This window comes from Rhinolophus hipposideros, assembly GCF_964194185.1.
Source record: "Rhinolophus hipposideros genome assembly, chromosome: 7".
Lineage (NCBI taxonomy): Eukaryota > Metazoa > Chordata > Mammalia > Chiroptera > Rhinolophidae > Rhinolophus > Rhinolophus hipposideros.
Genome location: NC_138053.1, coordinates 73,795,959 through 73,820,215, shown reverse-complemented (window position 1 = coordinate 73,820,215; position 24,257 = coordinate 73,795,959). Strand labels below are relative to the sequence as shown.

Below are 24,257 nucleotides of genomic sequence, written 5' to 3'. Positions count from 1 at the left end.
AGAATTATTAAAATGCACAAGCATCAAGAACAAAAGACAAAATAGATGTAATTAATAAATTAATCCTTTAGGGAAATCATCCCCCAAAGGACTCCATTACTATAGGAAACTTTATGCCATTGGTTTTAAAAGATTCAATTTCCCAAATATTCATTTTTATGTATGTTTATATGTAATAAAGTATCTACTTAATAAAGTAAAGATATGTTTTAATGATTGCAATTCATCTTTTTTTCAATCATTTACTCCCTACTTGGCTCCCAAAATTCTCTTTGAGATATTGAAAATTTAGCTTGTTCGTTAAGAGCTGAAAAAATTCAGATTTAAATGTCACAATTTAACTCAAGTAAAATCCATTCCTGCCCCTTCAGTTTGTGTTCTGCTACTCCCCAAATTGTAAATGTGGGGATTTTGCATAAAGGCATTTATTATACTGTTACATTTCAGACATTCTTGAGGTTTCTTTTTTATTGGGGTGACCATGCTTTGCAGCACCCTCCATCCAGGGTGATGTTACATATTTAATGATCACAATCTCTCTCCTACTATATACCCCTCTCATATTCTTGTGGCACAAAGTTCTCCCTCCATAGCAGAAATCCTGATGAAAGATCTTCATAGCCTTCCCATAACTGCATAGTCAAGGAGATCCTCACATACATACCATACCTTCGTAGGTTTACCAAACCACATATTAGGGTCTCTTCAAATCAGTCTGTACACATCACATGCTAAATGGAGCATGGCAAATAAGTTTCTTCTGCTGTCGCTAGTTGATTGGTGGTGGGCCCTTGGAAGAAGGATGTTGATTAGCAATGTCTGTAATAAGCAGAGAAAGACAAAAAGGGATAGATGACTCTTTCTCACTCCCTCCATTTGCATCTCTGAGTTTACATTAATCTTTTGTGTTTATTCCCATTCTCACCCCATCTCCGTGAAAGAGATGCACCAAATGAATGAAAATTTTCTTACTGCCTTTACATCCTGATAGGGTGGTAGGTGGAACAATGCCACCTTCTTTGAAGGTTTACAATAGACTTATCTAAGATAAATGTAAAGGATTTAGTATAATCCCTCACACATCATTTATACTCGATTGATGTTTTTTCATGTTACTGACAACACTCTCCATTTTATCGTTATGCATTGGCTCAAACTAACAGGAGAGTTGATTTTGGCTTCATAAAGAAGTATTTGATCATTTAAACATCACAGAAGTTGTTATCGTCTTGATAGTTGCAGAAGTGGTGAATTACTCAACATAAAATACAAAATTAAGTGATTATAAACTCAAGTCAGAAATATTGTGAAGGATTTTTTGCTTTCTGTTTTTGGCATCTGCTTCCTGAGAGCAAAGAGATAGGTGGTGGTGGCTAGACTAAATATACCATTATTTTCAGAGAAGTTGTACCTTTATCTTGTATTGGAACATGGTGGCTTTGTTCTTTTCTTTTTTACGGGGGGGGGGGGGGGGGGGGCAGAGGTGTTTAGGAGTGGAGCCCTAACTAGTGCTGAGGTAGTGGAAGCAGATGGAAGAATGCAGTGGTCAGTCAGCCCCACCCCCCTAGGTCATCATTTTGACTCCTTGTTTCCAGGCAGATTTGCATTCACCTCTCCCAAACAAACATGCAGCTATTCTGACAAACATCTCAAAATGAGAAATCAGAAACTTATTCTGGAAGAGAACCAGGTGAACTCTGCATCTGGGGTGAAATTCACTCTCTCTTTAATATCTACCCTGTGATTACAGTCAATATTAAATGTACTCCTGAGCAATTATCTAATGAAGTGAAGCAGTATAAGTAGGCAATATAAGTCATCTCATTGAAAATAATTCCTTCCTTTTCATCAAAAAGATGTGAAAGATATTGCCTAAATTATATGAATATTACTTTAATTTACTCTTTGTGATTATGTACACAACCCTTGGATGTTTTTGGAAGTCTTTGGATGTTTTGGGTTAGGCCCAGGCAAAAATGGGTTTATCACAGTTATATATACTCAACTTGTTGACAGAGAAAAAGGGGTTCTTGTACCATCGCAGGAAGGCGTTCCAGGATGCACAAAATAAGCCACGAGAACTAAGCCAAACAGAGGATTATTAAAAGAAAAGAATACACTCCCCAAATAATGGGTGTGGGCAGGCCAGGAAAAAGGACAAACTGACCCACAGAACAAAGAAACCTAGGATTATATTTGAATGAGGGTGTGAAATATTCAGGGGTGGAATCACAGGCGTTCCCAGGGCTGGTCTTTGCTGACCACTTCTTCCCAGTGGGAGGTAGGATTCCCTTGGAGCAACTGTCATGGCGACACAAGAGGTGGACATCTTTTCCTGTCCATGCTGCTAACAATTACAATTAGCTGTAGCTGCACTTTTTCTTAAGAATGATGTCATCTCCTGTTTTTGCTTCCCGCACTTCCTCCTTCCTTTCCTCTCTCCTCTCTCCCCACAGCCCTGTGCTTTCTGCCTACGGTAACTTTATCATGATGCCCTCTAAACAATGTATGCCCAACAGCAAACCATACAATCATCAGAAGTGAATTTTGGGGACAAAATTGTATATTAATAATAACTACAATAATAGACTAATATTTATTATTTTTAATATGAGCCAGATATTTTATTTGTATTCATTATTATAAATTACTTAAACTTCAAAAGAACCAACTTAATAAAAACTTCTTTTCACTAAGCAACTTACCTACTATGACCTTTAACCCAGACTCTCTTTATCCTACAGCCAATGATAATAAGGGAGAAAAAGAGAGGACAAAGTCATATGGTTGGAGTTTCAGTTGGGCTAAGAAATATAGAGGTTAGGGGTGCAGATCTAGATTAAAATCTTTGTTCTGCCATGTATCAGCACTGTGATCTGCAATTCACTCAATCTCTCCGTACAGGGTAAGGTTATATTCACAAGCAACAGAAACTGAGTACGATCAATTTAAGCAGGAAAATCATTTATTGGAAAGACAACCAGACACACAGAGTCAGTGGGAAGGCGGGCAACAGCACGCAGCCACCATCACACCTAATCCAGGTGTGGATGCCTGTCATGCAGGGTCTCTGGTCCCGCTCCTGGTCTATTTCATTAAGCATGTCCTCCACGTTACGATGCAATGTGGTGAGGAACATCCAGCCCACATGGCTGGCTGTACCCTTCGCTTCCTCAGCAACAGCTCAGCTAGAACCTGCAGGGCCCTCTCCATGCTGGCCGGAGAGCCGTCCATGTCCTCCCACCCCTCCTCGGGGGTTCAACTCCTGAGAATAGTGACCCCAGGTACCACACACTGCGTGGGGGCCACATGTCCTGCTGCCCAGAGTCAGACACCATTCCTACCTGGCCAGAATCGTGCTCGCTGCACCAGGCATCCGATTGGGTGGAGGCCTTGGTGTAAAATGTCCACAACTCTAGGAGCCCATGTCAGTAGCAGACCACCAAAAGGAAGATAACGCTTGCTTTGACCAATAGGGCGGAGTGCCATCCGGAGGCTAGAGAGGACCACCAATTCACCAAGGGATCATGTTTCTCCCAAGCAGATCACATTTCAGGTTCCCAGCGCTGCTTCTCATGGGCTTCCTGAGACTGAGTGCTCATATGCACAAACTGCTCCTGCCCTTTGGAGAGTTCTGGCCGACACCATACCCTGCTTGCTCCACCACATGTGTGGGGACAAAACCCCAAAAAACAGTTTCCAGGCTCTCGGCCTCACATAGAAAGGTGCTGGCTCGGGTAGTAAATGGCCATCAACTGTGATCAGATGCCAGCAGCTGTGGCTAGTTGGCCGTCAGCTGTAACCCGTAAGCCATTGGCCACTAATATAACGGCTGTGGCTATGCTAGCAAGAAAGGAATGGGGGCTAGCAAGAAGATGGTGGCTGGCAAGCACGGACTGCTGTTAGGCAGATTATGTAGATCCTGCCAGCCCAGCCGCCAGCGAGAATATATTGGTTTGGCTCCCCTATCTATGGCTCCGTGGGTGTTCCTTTTTGGCCTTACCGTGTCCTGCGTTCTTGGGCGGGGAGCGGGAGCTGAGACCCTGCACGACAAATGGCGCAGCGAGCAGGGTCCCCCGCCTGACAACATGCCATGCAGGGTCTCATTTCCTGTTCCCCGCACAAGAACGCAGGACATGGTGAGGCCAAAAAGGAACACCATCGGAGCCATAGATAGTGGAGTCATACCACTATGTTCTCGCTGTCGGCTGGGTTGGAGACACAGGAAGCAGGAGCCGCATGATCTGCAATCCACCATCTGCTTCTCTGCCAACCAACCAACCCCACCCCCAGCATAGCCACGGCAGTTATATCAGTGGCTAATGGGTAACTGGTTACAGCTGATGGCCAACTAGTCACAGCTGATGACCATCTACTACCTGAGCCAGCACCTTTCCACGTGAGGCGGAGAGCCTGGAAACTGCTCTCTGGGACTGTGTCCCCACAATGCCTCACACTGGTAGCCACTTCTACGGCAGGACCACACCGCACCACCATCTCCCGATGCTGTGTAGTCTTTTAAAAAATGACAACGTCTTCCACATTCCTAAATCAAATTTCAGTTTGCTCATCTGTTAAATGAGGCTATTACTGTGTAGTACCTTCCTCATAGCTTTGTTGTGAGGATTAGATGTATAAAGCACATGTATAAAGCATTAAGCACAGTGTCTCACACAGACTAAGCAATGGATAAATTTCAGCTGCTCTTACTAATTCTTATGCCTTTGAGCAACTCACACAGCTTCTCTGTTCCTACATTGTCATTACTGAAGAGAGATGATTCCAACCATACTGTATGAGTCATAGGGTAACAACTGAAACAAATAGCCCCTCAAGGCTCAGTGGATTGTTTCTCTTTCACTTCACTGTCCAATGAGAGTCACTGGGATTAGAATGCAGTCCCCACTGCTTGCAGACATTCACGGACCGAGTCACTTTCTATCATATGACTCTGCAGTACACCAGGGCCTTGTATCTTGTTGAGAGAAGATAGAAGACAAAGAGCATGGGGAATCAGGGTCTTTTAGAGACCAGGCCTAGAAGTGGCACACATCGCTTCTACCTGTATTCCATTGGCTGAAATCCAGTCACACGGGCTTCACCTAACCACAAGTATGAGAAATAACATACAGTTATGTGTTCAAGAGGAAATGGAAATAGGATTCAGTAAAACATGGCAGTCTGCATCACATCTACCTAAAACCCTCAGGAGATTACTAATAAGATCACAGCAATGTGAAAATGCTATGGAAAGTAATAAACAAGCTACAGATGATGCCGCCGTTGGTGATTAAACCAGGGATTGTCTGTGTATTTTCTGAAGTAGTATAATATACAGCCATTCACAGGGTGCGAGAAGAAACTGAAATATAATCAGAATGTCCATCTTCTGCCTGAAATCATAAGGCATTATTCCTCCACCTGTATCTTCAAAATTGAGCAACAGTGTCATGCAGAGCGGCCTGCGGGGTCTCAGCTCCCGCTCCCCACACAAGAACATAGGATATGGTGAGGCCAAAAAGGAACATCCATGGAGCCATAGATAGGGGAGTCATACCACTACATTCTCGCTTGCGGCTGGGTTGGAAACACAGGAAGCAGGAGCCACACTCTTCGCAACCCTCACTGCTCCGCTTGGTAGCTCAGCCACCATCTTCTTGCTAGCCCCCATTTTTCTGCTAGCGTAGCCACAGCAGTTATATTAGTGGCCAATGGCTCACTGGTTACAGCTGACGGCCAACTAGTCACAGCTGATGGCCATCCAATCACAGTTGATGGCCATTTACTACCTGAGCCATCACCTTTCCACGTGAGGGCGAGAACCTGGAAACTGCACTCCTGGCTCTGTCACCACAAACAGTAAGAAAAGAATCCATTTTCTTTGCTCATTAGTCCAATCCACAATGGGTGTGCAGTGTAAACATTTGTTTGGAGAAAAAAAGGGGAGAAGAAAAAAAAAGGAAGAAAGCCATCACTTTGAGGAGTGTAATTAGCAGAGAAGGAGGCAGCTCGAAGCAATCACTTGGTGGCAATCAGCCTCCTCAGCAGTCATTTATCACTACATGAAGATGTTGGGGAGTTAATCACAGTACTCACATGTGTAACAACTCCACACACTAGACTCAGCATAAAATTCATGCTTAGAAAATGAAAATAATTAGGAGAGCACACATTTGAAATGCACCATTAAAATAGAAGGGCAATTATTAGGGCTACAAACACAATTGTGGATTTTTCATGCCCAATGTCAGGTGAATGGCATTCGTGTAATTCACTGAACCAACTGGGTGAGCATGTGGAAGGTTGAGGTGTCCAAGGGCCCTGTTTTATTTGCACCAGCTAGATGCCCTTTTCACTGTTATGAGTATCCGAATGGCCTGTCATGAAAGACAGAGAACAAACACAATTGGCACAGGCTTTGCTACATGAATGGTAGGGCTTTCGGAATGCTCTAAGAGCTGGCCAGCTTTGGCTTAGTAAGGAGTCCAGACCAGATCTGATTCAACTGATTGCCTTCCTCCCAAGAATTATCCCCTTTCTTACCCATTCCTTCAACCCAACGAAGGTTCAACCGAGTCCAAAAGAATGTGGCTGGTAACCCCCAAGTAGCCTTTGCTTTTAAACAGGTTCCCCACTTTATGGTGTTTACTCAAAATAGTAGTCAAATTAGAACTAGAGAGAGAAATCAAATTGATCACACAGGCCGTTCTTAGACTAGTTCAAACCTTCACAGAAGATTTAATGACAGTTCTGAAGAGCTGAACCAGGGTCTTCCAGTGCAGAGAAGTAGGGATTGAGACTGAAAGGGGGGGATAGAAAACAATTTTTAGAATAAAAAGCTCTTCATTGAAAATATAAAAACAGTGACAAAAATTGCTCACATAATCTTGGCAATTCATTTCTTTTTGCAGTGTAGATTCCAGGTAGAGTGCGAGGGAAATTGAACTATACTGTCCCAGTTTTATTCAAATTAAGAATGACTTGTTTCTCAAATCTTCGACTTCTACTTTCCAAGGCTAAACTTAAGCTTTAAGAATCACTCACCAGTGGGACCGGCCTGTTGGCTCAGGCGGTTGGAGCTCCGTGCTCCTAATGCCGAAGGCTGCCAGTTTGATTCCCACATGGGCCAGTGGGCTCTCAACCAACCACACAAGGTTGCTGTTGGACTCCCGCAAGGGATGGTGGGCTGTGCCCCCTGCAATTAACAAGGGCAACTGGACCTGGAGCTGAGCTGCGCCCTCCACCACTAAGACTGAGAAGTTCAACAACTTGACTTGGAAAAAGTCCTGGAAATACACACTGTTCCCCAATAAAGTCTGTTCCCCTTCCCCAACATAATCTTAAAAAAAAAAAAAAAAAAAGAGAGAGAGAATCACTCACCAAAAGAGGATACAGCTAAACCTCATTATATTGTTTTAGTTTTGTGTCCTGGATTCTTATTTATTTTTATCTTCCTAAAGCTACTGTGGAAAGAAAATTTAAAGGACTGGTAAGAAAAACAACACCGTTAATAACAAGCACAATTTATCAATAACAGGCTAAAGCCTGTAATATACACTATCTCAGCTTATTATGTAATTATCTTAGCAGTGTGACTCAGTTTTTATGTTTAATATACTCTTTGATTTATATTAAAATATGTACCAATCCTAATTGTTCTCCATTTTAGGAACTTCAAATAGAACGAAAACTGGAAAATTATTTTTATTAGCAGAAAACGAGTATAGGTGGAACTTCCCATCTCCCCTTCATATATTTACTGACAACCATCTGACAGGAGAGAGTGATGCAATGTGGTTAGGGAAGAACGGGGGAGGGCGCGGGTAGAGTGTGCAGTTTCCTGTTTCTAGAGTTGATTTGTTTTCAGGGCTGACACGATCCCCGTCCTCGACATTACTACTCAAAGGAAGCATAGTGGTTGTTATAGTGATGATTAAGAGAAGACCCTGAGGAACGGACCAATCGCCATCAATTCTTTTTACGTTGGCTAGCAGATGTGTGTTTTTCTAGGAATTTAAACTGTATGAAGGCCCACACCAGTCTCCCTTTAAGGTTTTAAAAACCCGGTGAAGCAGTTATAATTACCATAAAGTGTTACAATCTTCTTTGTCTGTTTTCAGTTCTGACTTTAGGAACCATAGCAGAAAGGAGGGAATAAAGAGTATACGGAAAAACTGTTCCCACCACAAAAAAAGTCAAACTATAATTCAAAGAAAAAAGATCGAGCAAATAGGTTTTTCCAAGAGTTAACCATGGAGGTAATGACTGGAGAACTCCTTTCCACGCATGACTTTCAAATCCCTGTCTCACCCTGCGTGAGCCTTTCAAAGGGTTCATGGTAAAGGTGTCTAATGTGAAAAGCACAAAGGCACAGAGCTTAGTTTAACCGTTCCTACTGGGCGGAGACGTTCCCAGGAGGGGAAAGGTCTAAGCGGTTAGACAGGCAGCTGTCCCAGGCTCACTAACTCTCCCAGGTGATACCGACGACCGGCCTGCGGAGAGAGCTTGCTGGGGTTTGTTTGTTTGTTTTGCCTGGGGCTGCCCTATGGAGCGCAGCACAGCCTGGGCACTGCCAACTAACTCCATTTATCGTGAGAGCACGACTCCTTTATTTTTTCTCCTGCCCAAGCCTGGTACCCAGGCACCCACCCCGTCCGCTGCGCGCACCCTACTTCTGCCCGGGTGCCACGCGCGCGCACACACACATACCCTATACTGATCCCTACTTCTCCTCCTGGGGCCGCGAGTGCGCGCGCGTACACACACCTCCGCCGCTCCAAGGTGGAGTCCTAAGGCAGTGGACCTCCCTTCCCAGCACCCAGATGTTGCGACTCGCGTGTAGGCGGTGTGAGAAACAGCCTACTCGGAGCAGGAGGCAGTGAGGCAGAGATGCTGGTTTCAGAGCTGGGCCCCCCTGGATGCCGAGTGCACAGCGGCTATGAGGGTGCCCGGGAGAGCACCGGCTTCCCAGGCTCCCTGCCCACAGCGGCCACTTGGCCTGAGGCGCCGGGACCTGTTTCCACGCTCCCGCCGGAGCAGGGCGGGGAAGGCGCGGAGAACGTCCCCACGCGGCGCGGGGGGACCCGCACAGCCCGGAGCCCCGCCCTTCCAGCTCAGCCACCTCCAGGCGCAGAGGAGGGAGGGCGCGCCCCGCCCCTTCCCATGCGACCAATGGGCGTCCGGGCCGCGCAGAGTGTCCCCGCCTCCGCCAGGGAAACTTGAAGCAAGAGAAAAGTTTGTACAGAGGCTACCAGGGCAAGAGCGCAGCTCGAGACCCGGCATCCCGAGAGGAAGAAGATGAACGGTGTCAGGTCAGAGCCTCTGGCCCAGAGGACCTCAAGCCACCAACAGGGCGCCAGAAGCGGCCTCAGCGGCAGCCGCCAACCCCAATAGCCGCTCGCGCTGCCCAGGATTGTGGAGGAGGGCGGCCCGAGCCGGGGACTGAGGCTCAGTGCCACCTGCGCGATCGACCGCACACCTGAGGGCTGCCCGCCCACGGACGGGATTTGCGGGCTCCGCAAAGCTCGGATATTCTTGGAAGGAACGGAAAAATAGCAAGAAAGAACGAAAGAAATCCAAGAGCAGACTTCACTGACCCATGCCACTGCCCTTCTTGTTCCCCCGTTTTTTGAAAGCTGTACACTGACTCCAGTTTCAGAAAACTGGCGGCCACCGAGACGCGGCTCTGAGAAGGCAAAGACTTGGCGAGCTCCACGTTGCGCGGGAGGAGGCTAAGGGCAGGTTAGAGGAGGGTCCCGGGCATCGGAGGCTTGCCGCTGGGGGCTCACGCTGCGACCACCGCCGCGGTCACCACAGGTGAGACGGGGTTGGCGGGGTCTGGGCAGAGAGCAGTGGGTGGGTGCTCCGGGAGCGGAGCCAGGGAGAAGAGAGCGCGCTCTCCAAGTTGTCTTTCATACTTTGTTTTCCATGAGAATTTTGACTCAGAATCGGTCGGGAGTTAGAGCGAGCCACTTTTCCCTTGAGATACGTCTTGTTCATCTTGGTAGTGAAGTTGGGTTTGGGGGAGGAAGAGAGAATGGCAGTATCGACTTACAGATACTAACGCCAGCAGAGTGGTACTGCTGGCAAGACGTATCCGAACCTGGAGCCTTCGGTAGCCGCAGTTGGCAAGTGGCTAACAATCCACATGGTAGAATCGAGTTGCTCCCCTCGTCTCATCAGCCTCCTGTGTCTTGGGCGCGGGTCTGACACCTTGCAAGTCGTAATTTCCGCTTACCGCGCCTTTGTCTCTCTCTCTCTCACCACCCCCAGACCCAGCCTCGCATTTCAAGGCTCCGTACCCCCAGCCATCGCCATGTCCACACCTGAGACCAATGCGTCCGCCTCCTTCAACCCGAACAGCTCGGTGACCATCCCGGCGGTGATGTTCATTTTTGGGGTGGTGGGCAACCTGGTGGCCATCGTCGTTCTATGCAAATCGCGCAAGGAGCAGAAGGAGACGACCTTCTACACGTTGGTGTGCGGGCTGGCGGTCACTGACTTGCTGGGCACATTGCTGGTGAGCCCGGTGACCATCGCCACGTACATGAAGGGCCAGTGGCCCGGCGGCCAGGCGCTGTGCGAGTACAGTACCTTCATCCTGCTCTTCTTCGGCCTGTCGGGCCTCAGCATCATCTGTGCCATGAGTATCGAGCGCTACCTGGCCATCAACCACGCCTACTTCTACAGCCACTACGTGGACAAGCGGCTGGCGGGCCTCACGCTCTTCGCGGTCTATGCGTCCAACGTGCTCTTCTGCGCGCTGCCCAACATGGGCCTCGGCAGCTCGCGGCTGCAGTACCCCGACACCTGGTGCTTCATCGACTGGACCACCAACGTGACGGCGCACGCCGCCTTCTCCTACATGTACGCGGGCTTCAGCTCCTTCCTCATTCTGGCCACCGTGCTCTGCAACGTGTTGGTGTGCGGCGCGCTGCTCCGTATGCACCGCCAGTTCATGCGCCGCACCTCGCTGGGCACCGAGCAGCACCACGCGGTGGCCGCCGCAGCCCTAGCCCTGGCCTCTTGCCGGGGCAACTCGGCCGCCGCCTCCCCGGCCCTGCCGCGCCTCGGCGACTTTCGCCGCCGCCGGAGCTTCCGCCGCATCGCGGGCGCCGAGATCCAGATGGTCATCTTACTCATCGCCACCTCCCTGGTGGTGCTCATCTGCTCCATCCCGCTGGTGGTGAGTGGCCCCACTCGGCCCTTCTCCCGCACCCACCTCCCTCCTGTGGCTCCGGCTCCCCGCTTTCCCTCTCACGCCTTGGTAGTAGGCAGGTCTCCTCCGGGTGTCTCCTCCTGGTCCTGGCTGAGATGGCCACTCTCGGCTTCTCAGAGCTGACCGAATCTCCTTGCAGGTCGCCTCCCTAACGAGATGCGGCGGGTGCTTTTCCCCTACGTCCCCGAATTTCTTTCCCCGAAAGCCCAGTTTCCTTTCAGTCCCGGGACAGTCCCTACCCCTTGCTGTCTGACAAGGGCCTTGAGCCTTCCGGGAACTCCTGCCTTTCTCTCAGATGTGCAGGGCAAACCGCTGCACTGTGACTTAGCCCATCCTCCACACGGTGAACAGCAGAATTCAAAACGTCAGGGGTGGTGATCTCTTTTGGTGTACATCATTCCTTCCAGCAGTAGGATTTGGGGTGTTTTGATTTATGTAGGATTTGGGGGTTTGGATTATATAGAATGTAGAGCTAGAAGACATATTAAATGCTGTTTAGTCTAACACCCTCACTTTCCATAGGAAGTGACTTGCTTAAAATAATCTGGCAGAACTACACTGTGGAGCTAGATTCCCTGTTCTTTACCGTGGTGTGACTGGGAGAACATCTCACTGTAGGTATGGGTTACAGTTCCAAAACAGGGCATGGCCCAGACTCAGGCTGCTTCCTTCTCTGTAGTGACCAGAAAAGCAAGATTTCTCAGGGGTGCTATTAAGGGCAGGCTGATGGACATGGGTTATTGAATATGAATTCTCAACAACTGAGAAGTGTAGTCCAAACTCTGTATCTTGTGATGAAACAGACTCCTCTGACTCCAAACCCTATAGTATTACATCATGTCTTCCTTCTAGAATGCTTCTAATTTTGGCTTTTGTACAGTGTGTGTGTTTGAGTTTTGGTACACTTCATTTTTAGGACATCACCTTCTTTTAAAATTGCGTCTGGATTAACTTTTAAAATGTTATATAAGCAGTAAGGTTGAAAGCCTATCTAGTTCTCTACTTTGCCTGTCATTAAAATGGAATGCACCAGAAACCAATGGGAAGATGCATAATACTTTAGAGTATCTCTTAAAAGCAACTAGTTCTGAGTTTTTTCATCTCTCAAAACACTGCATTCTGGAAATTCTAAATTATCAACTCAAGAGACGACTTCTTTTTTTATGCTGATTGGGAGCAAGAGAAAATAAATGTAATGGTCTATTATTCCTTTATTTCCCTTATTAGTACTGTCCAGGGATATTTAATATAAAAATATTATATTTCTGATAAGAGTGACTGTACATGGAAGGAACTTAGAGGTGGCTGAGAGCCAGCATACAGTAGCTTCTTGCCAATTTGTATAAACAGAAGTAAATATAATTGGTCAGAAGGGCCTCTAAACCATTCCAGGACCCAATATAATTTACAGAGTTAAGTCACACTTGAGCCACATAAATATATTTTACTATGTGCAATGGCAACTCAGAATAAAGTGAGATTTTGGAAGAGATGACACAGCTTCTGCTAGGACTCCCTTCTCTGTCTGGCCTCTGCCTTATGTTTTACAGAACCATAAATGACAAAGTGAGTGGTTGTTATTTACAGAATATCCACTTTAAAGAACAGAGGAATTAGAACTGGAAGGTTAGCAACACGCACGTACTTTTTAAATGTGTTGTAGTTGGAGGTAAGCATGTGAAGCTATTGATTATACAGTCACAGATGAATTGTTTTCTTCCAGCATCTAGAGAGGCATAAAATGCATAATTCATCTTATTGGCTGAAGTGGCAGACCTGGCTCTATAGTGCAGGGTCATTTATCAAAAAGCCTTTGAAATTATTGGAGAGGTTAGAGGCAAGAAATTATACGAGCTATATTTGTGGTCTGCAAATTAACCACATTTTAATAACAAATACTGTCCATTCTATATAAAGTCCGTAACATGTAGTAGATATTAAGTAATTTTACCTTGAAAATTGAAATTGGCTCAGTTAAGAACTAATCACATAGTGAAGCTCTAATATACCTTTGTAAGTAATAAGGAATCATACAAGTAGTAATAGCTTCAGTTTTTAACCTTTAGTTTTGGTTACCAAAATCTAATTTCAGAATCAACTGAATTGTAAATTAATGATATGCAATAAAGTCATTATACTATCCATCCACCCACAGTTTAGCAATTAGTGAAAGGATTAAAAGGGAAACTTAATCCACAACTATAGTCTTGCTTGGTTTCCTCTTATAGCTCTCTTGGATTTTCATGTTTCTCATATTCCTATTGTAATTTAAGCTAAAAGTTTCAGAACTCTGACATTTAAAACAGTCCTTGCTATCTTCAGTTCCAAGAAAACGAATGAAGCATCTCTTTTCTTAACTTTATCAAGTTGGTTGCTAATCCTGTTTGAGGAAAATCAAACCCTTCGAAGCATTTAAAAGTTTTAGGAAGGCTAACAGCGCAAATACAGTTTACTTGGAATTTCAAAAAGCTTGATAGAATGTATAAGGAAAGCAGGCAGTCAGTAAAAAGCAGCCCAGTTTTTGTCTTTTGGACACCAGAGAAGGAAAAACTACAGTGGCTCTTAAAGAGCAGTTGATAATTGAGTTTAGCATAAGTAAATTTTAATTTGTTATCCAATATACATATGTTTCTCAAATAGAGCTTGGAATGGAAATTTGAGAAAGGTTGGGAAATTAGTTGTGGATACAGGAACTGTGCTGAACTTGCAAAATTTTATAAAGGGAATCATAATCAATGAACAGAGAAGGTGTGAGTGCAATCTACAAGGATCATTTGACAAGATTTAGTGGGAAGATGGTTCTTGTCATTTTGTCTATTCTTCTGTTTATATCCAACCTCTGGATTTTTTTTTAAATACGGAAGAAGCTGAAGAAATGAAAGAGTATACACTTAAGACAAATAAAAGGGATTGCATTTTTTTAGAAATATGCAAGCACGACAGCCTCATAAGGTTCGGCATTAAATTCTGTAGCTAGATCAACTTCTGGTGCCTAAGTTTGCCATTACTAATGTTAAGAACAATTATAAGCAAATCTTTTGCCTCAGGGCTAAACAGTTATCGTAACTATAAGATCTGGAAAGGCATCTCCCCTTCTCCCCCTCCCCCCCCACTCCCCCACCCCCCCACCCCCCACCCCCCACCCCCCACCCCCGCAAACATGGCTGTGTTCATTACTTACTTGTTTATTTTCTTTTTTTCTTACTCTGAAGTAACAAGTATTCATCTCTGTTAGGGGTAGAATGGCCAATTTGATTAGTCTTCTGCCTGAAACTTAGGTCTTTAGGAAAATAGCTTCCTGTGAATGTTTATTTGGTTGCTTACCATAAACTAATTGTATAAAGCCTTCACCAGTATTAGATCAGCAAAGGTTTATTAGGGCAGATGCATAAATAGATATCTGCATAAATAGATACACTTTGGTTTACTGCAGGCAACTGGAAGTGGAGTCATAAAAACAGCTGATGGGATTTCAGATGAGAAGAAATCATGTCTATAGATAACAAGAGTAATGTCATACTTTGGGTACTGTTACAACAGACCCTGAAGAATTTGATTATTTTTCAAATAAATTTGGCTAAGTTTAAAAAATAGCAATTCCTAAAAGTAGTTTTTTAATTGTAACATAAAATTGCAGACCTATTAATAGTACCTTGAAAACTGCAGGCTAACATAAAAGTAAGGTGTTTCCACATGGCGGGGTTACCTCATTGAAAAAAGCTCTCAGAAGTCAATAGGGCTGGCCAATAGTTTCACTCTTTCTGCACTTCAATTTCCTTAACTGCAAATGAAGAATTTATATTATTATGCAGTTTACAGGGTGGCTGTGGGTGAGTCCTAGTCTAACACTCTTTTCACCATGCTTTGCTGACCTGCCAAGGCTTGGTTTTATTGAACTATCTACTAACAAGATTTCTTTTCCCCAGAGCCGAAGTGATTCTTACAGTCTCCTAGTAGAATGTTGAAAGTTAGAGTTAAAAAAACAAAACAAAACAAAACAAAAAAAACCTTCAGAAATAGATTTTCGATGTAGAGACTGATCTGTAGAGATTAAGTAACTTGCCTGCAATAACTGGCCAGTTAGTGACCCAGAAGGAAGGAGAACCGAGCTCGAACCACCCAGTCAAGAACTCCACTATCCTTTACTTAAGGATATACTTTTTTGTCACTAAGAAAAAAAAAAGAAAAAGTGGTAAGAATTTCTAGTAACAGCTGTGTCAATTTGGGACTCTTCCCAAGTCAGATAACTGAGCACACACAGATAATTCCTTTTATGTGCTTGAAACAGAACAAGTAGCATACACACACAAATCCAATTACAGGATCTTCTCATTTGTTGGAAAGCATTTCTACCTTGACAGTCAGTTACTGAAAATGAGTCTAATCAAAACGTAATCATTGTTTTTCAATTAACCATTCCCTGCCAGCAGGTTAAACAGGAAGTGCATGTTTTTGATACTATGACATTAACTGTCCCCCAAAGCTACCTCTAAACTGTGGTTTTCAAATTACTGATATATTCCACAGTGGCCAAGTTTCTACATATGGGTTACCAAAAAGTGACGACAGCCAACAAATATGTTATATTATAAGGAGCAGAGCCAGCATCTGAAGAGAGGTTGGTTTGATTCCAAAGCTTGGGTGTCTACAGCATATAGCCTCCTTATAGCTTTCTGTCATCACATCTTCTGTTGAATTTATCATATTTTCTCCAAGTTATGTTCCTATGCTTCTGCACCCTAGTCTCTAGTCATCCTCACGAAGTTGAGAATATTATAATGTATGCCAATATTAACAATAAACCACAAGCATAAATCTGCAACTACTAAAATATAGACTGACTTCTAAAATTGCAAGAGATTCTATTTGTTGTTTGTATTCGGTGAATTTTTTTATGGTGTGTTTTCCCCGACGCAGAGGTTCTGTTTTATCAGCAGCACACTCTTCCAACACTGTAAACTGCCTGAACATGTTTATTTGTGTAAAATATAGGGCCTGTTGGACAAGAATTCCAGAAAGTGCTTTCGCCCACCCATATGATATTGAAGTGCTGCTGTGCATATTCCCATCATAATCCAGGGTTTTGCCTTTTAGGAAGAGCAAATCAAGTAGCCTGTAAAGTGAGACAGAGATTGCTGTATTTTCAAACATTACTAACTACATGGAGCTTTTGTTCATTTTGTCTTTTTTTGCCCTCTACTTCAAGTCACTCTCCATTGAAAAATGCTTCAAATGCAAGCTCATTCGCCTTGATTCTTTTCAAATAATTTAAACAACTTTTGATCGTGTTTTTGCCTGAGTTTGGGATTTTGCTTTTCCTACTCATCTTTTTGCCACCCTGTGAACGTCCCCATTACTGAAACAACATTAAGTAACTAGGCTCAGTGGCTTGTGTTCATTGTAAGCTCCCCAACCCCCACCATGGAACTCTAAAATAGGGCTTCTTTGGTTCTCTGCCTTTATCTGCCTAAAAGCAGAGCATAAATTTCCCTTTGTGAACATCGCCTAACTTTCCTCTCTCCCTCCCCTGGACCAGGATGAGGAAGGAGAGTGACCCTTATCATGAGATACAGAACAAGTACCAAGATGAGCCTGCATAAATCTCACTAAAAAATAAATAGCTCTTATCTTCCATTAGGTCTCCCATGTATTTCCTAGTTATGTTCCCACAATTGACCTCCCTTGAAGCTAATACCCTCTCTTCTTTGTTAAGAAGGGTATATAGATAGGCTCAAAAGTCTGCTTCTTTCAGTTACTGTTTTGTGTACTTTTATGCATGTAAAAAATATTAATAAATTTGTATACCTTTCCCCCTGTCAATTAATTAATAAAATAGGGCTTCCTATCATTGCCTTCTACAGAAGTCAAAATTAATTACTGCTGTGGATGAAGTGAGGCTCAGAGATAATTCTTCCCTTGCCTGCCATCATCTTTGATTATGAAAGCCCATTATTAATTTTTTATAACACTGTGACTTTTCTAAAAAGTCGTAGGAATTTAAAAAATAAAATGTTACCCCCAATACATTCCTTTAAATAGCTACAAATTTCATTCCTTTTATATCCATTTTAACTGTTCAAAACTTTTCCTCCTTTCAGTAGTAACCATGTTTTCTTTGAGATAGTGGTGGGAGAAACAACCAGCAACAAAACATGTAAGTGTTAAAAAATACCAGAAATGCTAGGTTCAGACTTAACCAAGATTCTGTTCTAAAAGAGGGTCTTAGAGATGAGGGCTGTGGCACATTTCTGGGGAACCAAAAACTCCCAAGTGGAGCAACACTGCCACCTAGTGGCTGAAAGTCTCAAGTTCACACAAACCCTGCTATAGGTTTGTTTCTCGAGCCTAGTACACACAGAGAGGACCTGATAATAACAGATTTGATCCATCATTTCTTTTATCCTTCGAAACAGTATGTGATATGAGTAAAATGTAAGCCTCGTGCTTTTTACCAGTAATCCCATTGCTGAGGAATAACTGTTAAACAGAAAGCCAGCCAACATAGAGGTCATCTGGAGACCTGGGGCCCCAACCAGAGTCGGCCACCAACAGAGTGGGGAACCTTGATAAGTTCCTCAAAACCTCTGTCATCTGAAAAGAGGCCCATAGACCTAAAGGAAATTAATCTCTCAGTGCCCAGGAACAGGTGAGAACCTCGATAAATATTATGGTAGGAAGAAACCAAGCAGCTTTGTTTCACTAGATTTTGTAAAGCTAGAAAAATCAGTCCTGCTTATTCTTGATAGTATCATTTATCCCAGCAGAGTTTCTAAAAGTATTTTAAGAGAAGTCATCATCTACTCTCATTCACTCTAGTTCAATTTTTATTTAGCTGTTTTCCAAAGATCAAAGTATTAATTTCATCTAAGTTAGACCCATTTCATCATTTTATTCTATGAGATTTACAAGACCATAATCCCTTATCCAAAATATTTAGGACCAGATGTTTTAGAATTCCGAATTTTTTGGGTTTTAGAAAAGTAATTTAATAACATATTGTATAACAATGTAATATCTCCATCAGAACTGAGACAGTACCTCTGGAGCAAACCATAGGAATATTCATACCAAGTGGAATCAACAGAACTATAATAGCCTCATAATCTCGTCAGTTCAGGCTTTGCTGCCAAAATCACTTTAGGTCACGTTTTGCAACCAAAAACCAATGAATAACAACAAAAGAACAGCAAGTGGACAACAATAACAATTTCTTGATTGTGGACCTGTATCTGATGAAGGTCTAAATTCCAGTTACGGAAGAAATAGATATACAGTGACACCTCATTGATCTAGCATCATCTAGGAGTAAGTTTCATATGAGTTGAGTTTTACAGATTAATGAAATTTCTTTAAACGTTTTAAACTTTCTCCTTTTATCCAAATGTTATAAATCTTTCCAAAAGATCTGTACTCTTTCTTAATGATTCATACACCGTGAATATTATAATTATACTGTTAGGGATGGTAGCAATCTCCTCAAGTCTTGTTCAAGTTAGAGATATCCACCCCTAGTTAAATGGCTCCAGCTCTGCTTTTGTGAGTTCTTCCTTCTTTTTATGGTTTTTATGCATCCTCCTGGGCTGAGACTCGCCCTCTTCTCCCTCACCTAAAATAAGTACCAAAGGCAAGTCATAATTATTAAATAATTACTAAAGACTGGTGGAAATTATCATGAAACCTCTATTTTCATATGAATTACAGGTGAGATTTTTATGTAAAAGGTCCTAGTGGAATTAGAAGAGCTAGACTAATAATAATACCTTAAATAAGAGTAATTTATATATACATATATATATGTTTTTGAGATATAATTGACATATTACTTTCAGATGTACAACATAGTGATTCTGTATTTGCATATATTGTGATATGATCACAATAAGTCTAGTTACCATCCATTGCCATACATAGTTGCAAAGAATTTTTTGATGAGATAAAGAGATCTCTTTAAGGGTAAATTTGAGAGTGTGCATTTAACAGGGTGCTTTTTTCTCTCGTGGATAAAATGATACTCTTCCTTAAGTTTACACAAATTCATGGTCTCTTCATTGAATCATTTGAGGTTCCCAGAAGTTGGCATATTTCATTCTTTCGTGACTGGACATGAAATTAGCTCTACTTGAAATGTTATATCCTTCCTTCTAAATTTAACAAACTCCCACTCATCCATCAAAACTCAGTGCACTAATTCAAAAACAAAAATTCAGTGCAAGCTTTCTCTCCGCGGGGAAGCATCTTCTGATGCGCTCCCATTCCAGTCCAGAGTAGCTGTGCCCTCTGAGTACATACCTCTCCCGTTTCATTTCCTATCACCCCAGCAATAGTTGGTCTACCTTCCTGTCTTCTACACTATAGGCTACTCACTGCCCTCAAGAAGTTTATGGCACTTAATGGAACTCTTTGTGCCCAGAACCTAGCACAATGCCTAACACAATAAGTGCTTACTGTTAAATGAGTCCATGCATGCAAAAATGTGAGTGAGCAAATATTTTTAACTGCCGAAAATGAGACTCCAAAATAGCAAACAAGTTGTTAGGGTCTTCTTCTGTTTACTTCATTGAAGCCGGACCTGGCCGGAAGTGGGCTGGCAGATGTGCCTCTTGCCTTCAATAGGTCAGACTGCACTACAAGGAGCTGTCATTCCTACTGGTCTGTCGGGAGTGCTCCTTTAGCACTTGGCTATTTACTGGTTCAAATGCTATACAAGCACAAAGGAGGAGTTGATTCTGATTGGAGTTTCAGGATGGAGTCACTGAGTGGCAGCTGTTAAGCAAAAATATAGTTGAAAAGCAGCAAGGAGCCATTGAAGGGTTAGAAGCTGAATAGCATAGTCAGATCTGCATTTACGAAATAATCTTGTGGCAGTTTGGAGGATAGACTGGAAAGGAGAAGAATTGGAGGTGGGAAACCTAGTTTCCTGGCTGATACAATAATCCAGATGAGAAATGCAATTGGAGGGAGAAACTGGGACAGGTTTTTGAAGGAAGAGTTGATAAGAGTAGATGATTATCACTGGGGAACAGGCTCAGAGAGAAAATAAAAACTTCTCTGGTCATTCTGGATCATAGGAGATTCAGATGTTGGTTTAAAAGTTTCCAGTATATTATTCCTAGTCTCTAACATAAAGGAATCTCTCGGCTTGTCTGTGATGACTTGATGGTTAGTTGACTGAACACAATGAGTTTCATTTAAATATATAAATTGGCAACTAGGATAAGGGAAATCAATGGTTATAGGAAAAAAATTGATACTTCATTAGAATTACAAAACCTTAAAAGCACTCACAGAAATGAAGTTAATAAAATGCTTCTCAAGGGAAGCTTGATGCTTGCTTGATGCTTATGTTACCTGTACACACATTGCATTTTCTTATGCCATCTTTGATCTAGGAAAGATATTCGTAAGTTACCAAAATATTTAAAGTTATACTAACTCTAAACATAAATGTGGTTGTACCATCAGCGGTTTTTCTGAGGCTTCTGCTGCCTTTTTATTTTTTTTTTGACACTTATTACCAGAAAAGAGGGCAGTTACCGAATGTTGCTAAGTTAGACATTGCGTGCCAATGTTTCCCCAATTGTTTAGTGGTAAAATCTAATTGTGGGCATCTCATTTATGCAGGTCCGAGTGTTCATCAACCAGTTGTATCAGCCACATTTAGTGCGAGAAATCAGCAAAAATCCCGATTTGCAGGCCATCCGCATCGCTGCTGTGAACCCCATCCTGGACCCCTGGATATATATCCTCCTGCGGAAGACAGTGCTCAGTAAAGCCATCGAGAAGATCAAATGCCTTTTCTGCCGCATCGGTGGGTCCCACAGAGACAGTCCGGGACAGCACTGCTCGGACAGCAGGAGGACTTCCTCTGCCATGTCTGGCCACTCTCGCTCCTTCCTGTCCCGGGAACTGAAGGAGATCAGCAGCACATCTCAGACCCTCCTTTACACGCCAGACCTCAGCGAAAATAGCCTCGGAGGCAGGAATTTGCTTCCAGGTGTGCCTGGCATGAGCCTGTCCCAAGCAGATACCACCTCCCTGAGGACTTTGAGAATCTCTGAGACCTCGGAATCCTCACAGGGGCAGGACTCGGAGAATGTCTTACTGGTGGACGAGGTTGCGGGGAGTAGCAGGGCCGGGCCTGCCCCAAAGGGGAGCTCCCTGCAAGTCACATTTCCCAATGAAACACTGAACTTATCAGAAAAATGTATATAGTAGCTAAGGAAAGAAATGCAGCACTGTTTCTGGAAGCTTACACTCCTGTGCAATAGACACATTAGTGACATGTTTAGCTGTGCTCAGAAGGGCTCCTTTTGTCCTATGATTCACATTAGAGAACATCTGGTTTTTGAGCACTTTTCAAACAATCAAGTTGATTCACGTGTCTCCTGAGGTCTGAAACACATTGGTTGCCAGCTCTCTGTGACACAGGATTTCAGTCACAACTTGATCGCTGGGAAGATCTACCTTCAGTTTTCTACTTGACAGGAGGATGGCAGAAGTTTTGCTGTTTTCATACCATCACGGGCTTTATATCTGGCACACAGCAGAAGGCCAGATATGGAAGGGCTCTAGTTCAATAAACTATGAGGACTATCTTATGGATGATAAGTGTCTCACTAAAGCATGAAATGTGAATTTTATTGTTGTAAATATGATTTAATGTATTTAAAGTATTTTCTTCTCTGTGAGAAGGTTTATTGTTAATACAAGGTATAATAAAATTATGCTAACCCCTCTCCTCCCACTATAACCAGCTGAATGAAGTTGCAGGTGTTAGATTTTTTTCACACACAAGTTCAGGCCAAGGTGTTGAATATTCACAGTGACACTCACATGTATAAAATGGATATAGATTTTTTAAAAAGAGTTTAGCACTATTAAAAGAATAAAGAAAAATAGCTTTTAAGACATGAAAATTACAGTCCAAAATACTGATATTCTTACCAAACTGTGTGTGATGAATGCATAGTGAAAATTTTTTAGAGATGGCTACATGTGTTTATCCAGAAAACTGATTTCAAGAGAATCTAACCTGCTGGCAAATGTTTTCTACTTTTGTCCCCATGAACTGGCACTTTTTAAAATGTAACAAATTTTAAAAAGTTTAATGAATAACCCATAGGTGAAGTGTACAATAGAAAAATAAAAAGTCTAAGCAGCTTGTTTTCCCCCTGAAATTGTGCATAGTTTTACTTTCCTAAGGAATGATACAGAATATCCTTTAAAATTTAAGAGGAAGACAGATTGCACCATAACCGCCTTTACTTTGAGCTGTGAGAGGATTGATTTAATTAGCCTTTCACAGATGTAAAGAGTCTAAGATAAAGGATGCAGAACCTGGGCACATAAAGGTCACCTTCTAATAGTTTTGTGTCACATCCAATAATGCTGTACACACATTTGGAGAAAACTTTCTCAAAGAAATATTAAGCATGTTTTGTTGCTTAAAGTGTTTTTGTGAATTGCCTGGTTGTGAAATTCTGAGCCTGATAGTGATATGGTTTTAAGAAGCAATTGTACCAACTGAAATTATTTTGGAGATTATAATAAATAAATACACTCAATCTGAGTTCCATATCCTCAGTTTTGGAGAACTGTGTGACTTTTGTTCATTTCAAATCATCATCTGTATCTTTTTCAATTGGAATATTTAAAATTTTTTAATTTGAAATGTGAAATTTAGAGAAAAGCTGCAAGAATGTGGTACAAAGCCTTGGATCCACTTAGTGAAAATGGTATTTAGAAACCACGATCTGCTTGAGAGCCAAACTCAAAATCACTGGTTTATACGGATGGAGGGCGAGACACTAGTACTTCCTGCTAATAAGTTCTCTAGATCAGTGCTTCTCAAACTTTAGCATGTATCAGTGTCACCTGGAGAGCTCTAAAACACAAACTTTCTGATTCAGTAGGTCTGGGATGAGGGGTATACATTTCTAAAAAGCTCCTAGACGCTGCTGACACTGCCAATGTGAGGCTACACTTCAAGAGCAGTAATCCCCAGGAGCGAGGTCATAGTACGCTGTTCACAAGTTTTTAAAGAGATTTTTGGATGATGTCAGAAACACATTGTCATTTTCACAGACCTGATGGAACAGTGATTCTCAGCAGAGGTAGGGATAGCTCAGAAAACAAGCATCTGGCTCAAACTTCTACAATGTTCTATTTCACTAATAGAAATAGTTCTTTTTCCCCAATTTTTGCTAACCAATGCCTAAGAAATAATATTTTTAGAGAATATTTTACTGTGACTGGTTTTTGTTTTTCTCCCATGTATACCAACAATGAGACAATACCTAGATTTACATACTCATATAAGAGTGTGTGTGTGTGTGTGTGTGTGTATTTAAACAATGTTTCCCCAAAAATCAGACCTAGCCAGACAATCAGCTCTAAATGCATCTTTTGGAGCAAAAATTAATATGAGACCCAGTCTTATTTTACTATAAGACCGGGTATAATATAATAAATATAATAAATACCAGGTCTTATATTAACTTTTGCTCTCAAAAGATGCATTACAGCTGATTGTCCAGCTAGGTCTTATTTTCGGGGAAACACGGTATATACATGTATGTATATATATGTATATGTGTGTGTGTATATATATATATAAACATTATAATGTTCATCACCCATATTCATGGGGGAAAAACAAAAGCCTCGTTCACAAATTAGCATTACTAATACTCAGGGCAAAATCTCACTCATCCTTTACTTCAGGTTCACCATCCAGAACACTGATTCTGGCTTATTCTTTTTTTTAATTGAAATATAATTTACATATTATAAAACTTATCCTGTAAATTATTTTCGTATGTTCACAGAGTGCAACTGTCACTGCTAATTCCAGAACATATTCCTCATCCCAGAAAGAAACCACATACCCATCTGCATTCACTCCAGTCATACAATGTGTGGCCTTCACTGTCTGGTTTTTTCACTTAGCATATTTTCAGAGTTCATCCATGTTGTAGCATGAATCAGGACTTCATTCCTTCTTTATAGGTGAATATTTCATTGTCTAGCTATAACACAT

At 42.5% G+C, this 24,257-nt stretch overlaps 1 protein-coding gene across 2 annotated transcripts; it reads left to right on the top strand.

The window, feature by feature from the left end:
- Positions 1–9,242: 9,242 nt before the first annotated feature.
- PTGER4 (prostaglandin E receptor 4) lies at positions 9,243–22,808 on the top strand. 2 transcript variants are annotated; one of them, XM_081054238.1, is made up of 3 exons: positions 9,243–9,816; positions 10,273–11,185; positions 20,840–22,808. In XM_081054238.1, the coding sequence occupies exons 2-3, from the start codon at positions 10,316–10,318 to the stop codon at positions 21,428–21,430; spliced, it is 1,461 nt and encodes a 486-aa protein (XP_080910364.1). In that variant the 5' UTR covers positions 9,243–9,816; positions 10,273–10,315; the 3' UTR covers positions 21,431–22,808. The 2 variants fall into 2 exon arrangements, with proteins under 2 accessions (XP_080910364.1, XP_080910365.1); XM_081054239.1 differs by lacking the exon at positions 9,243–9,816 and having other exon boundaries at positions 10,173–11,185; positions 20,840–22,800.
- The last annotated feature ends 1,449 nt before the right edge of the window (positions 22,809–24,257 follow it).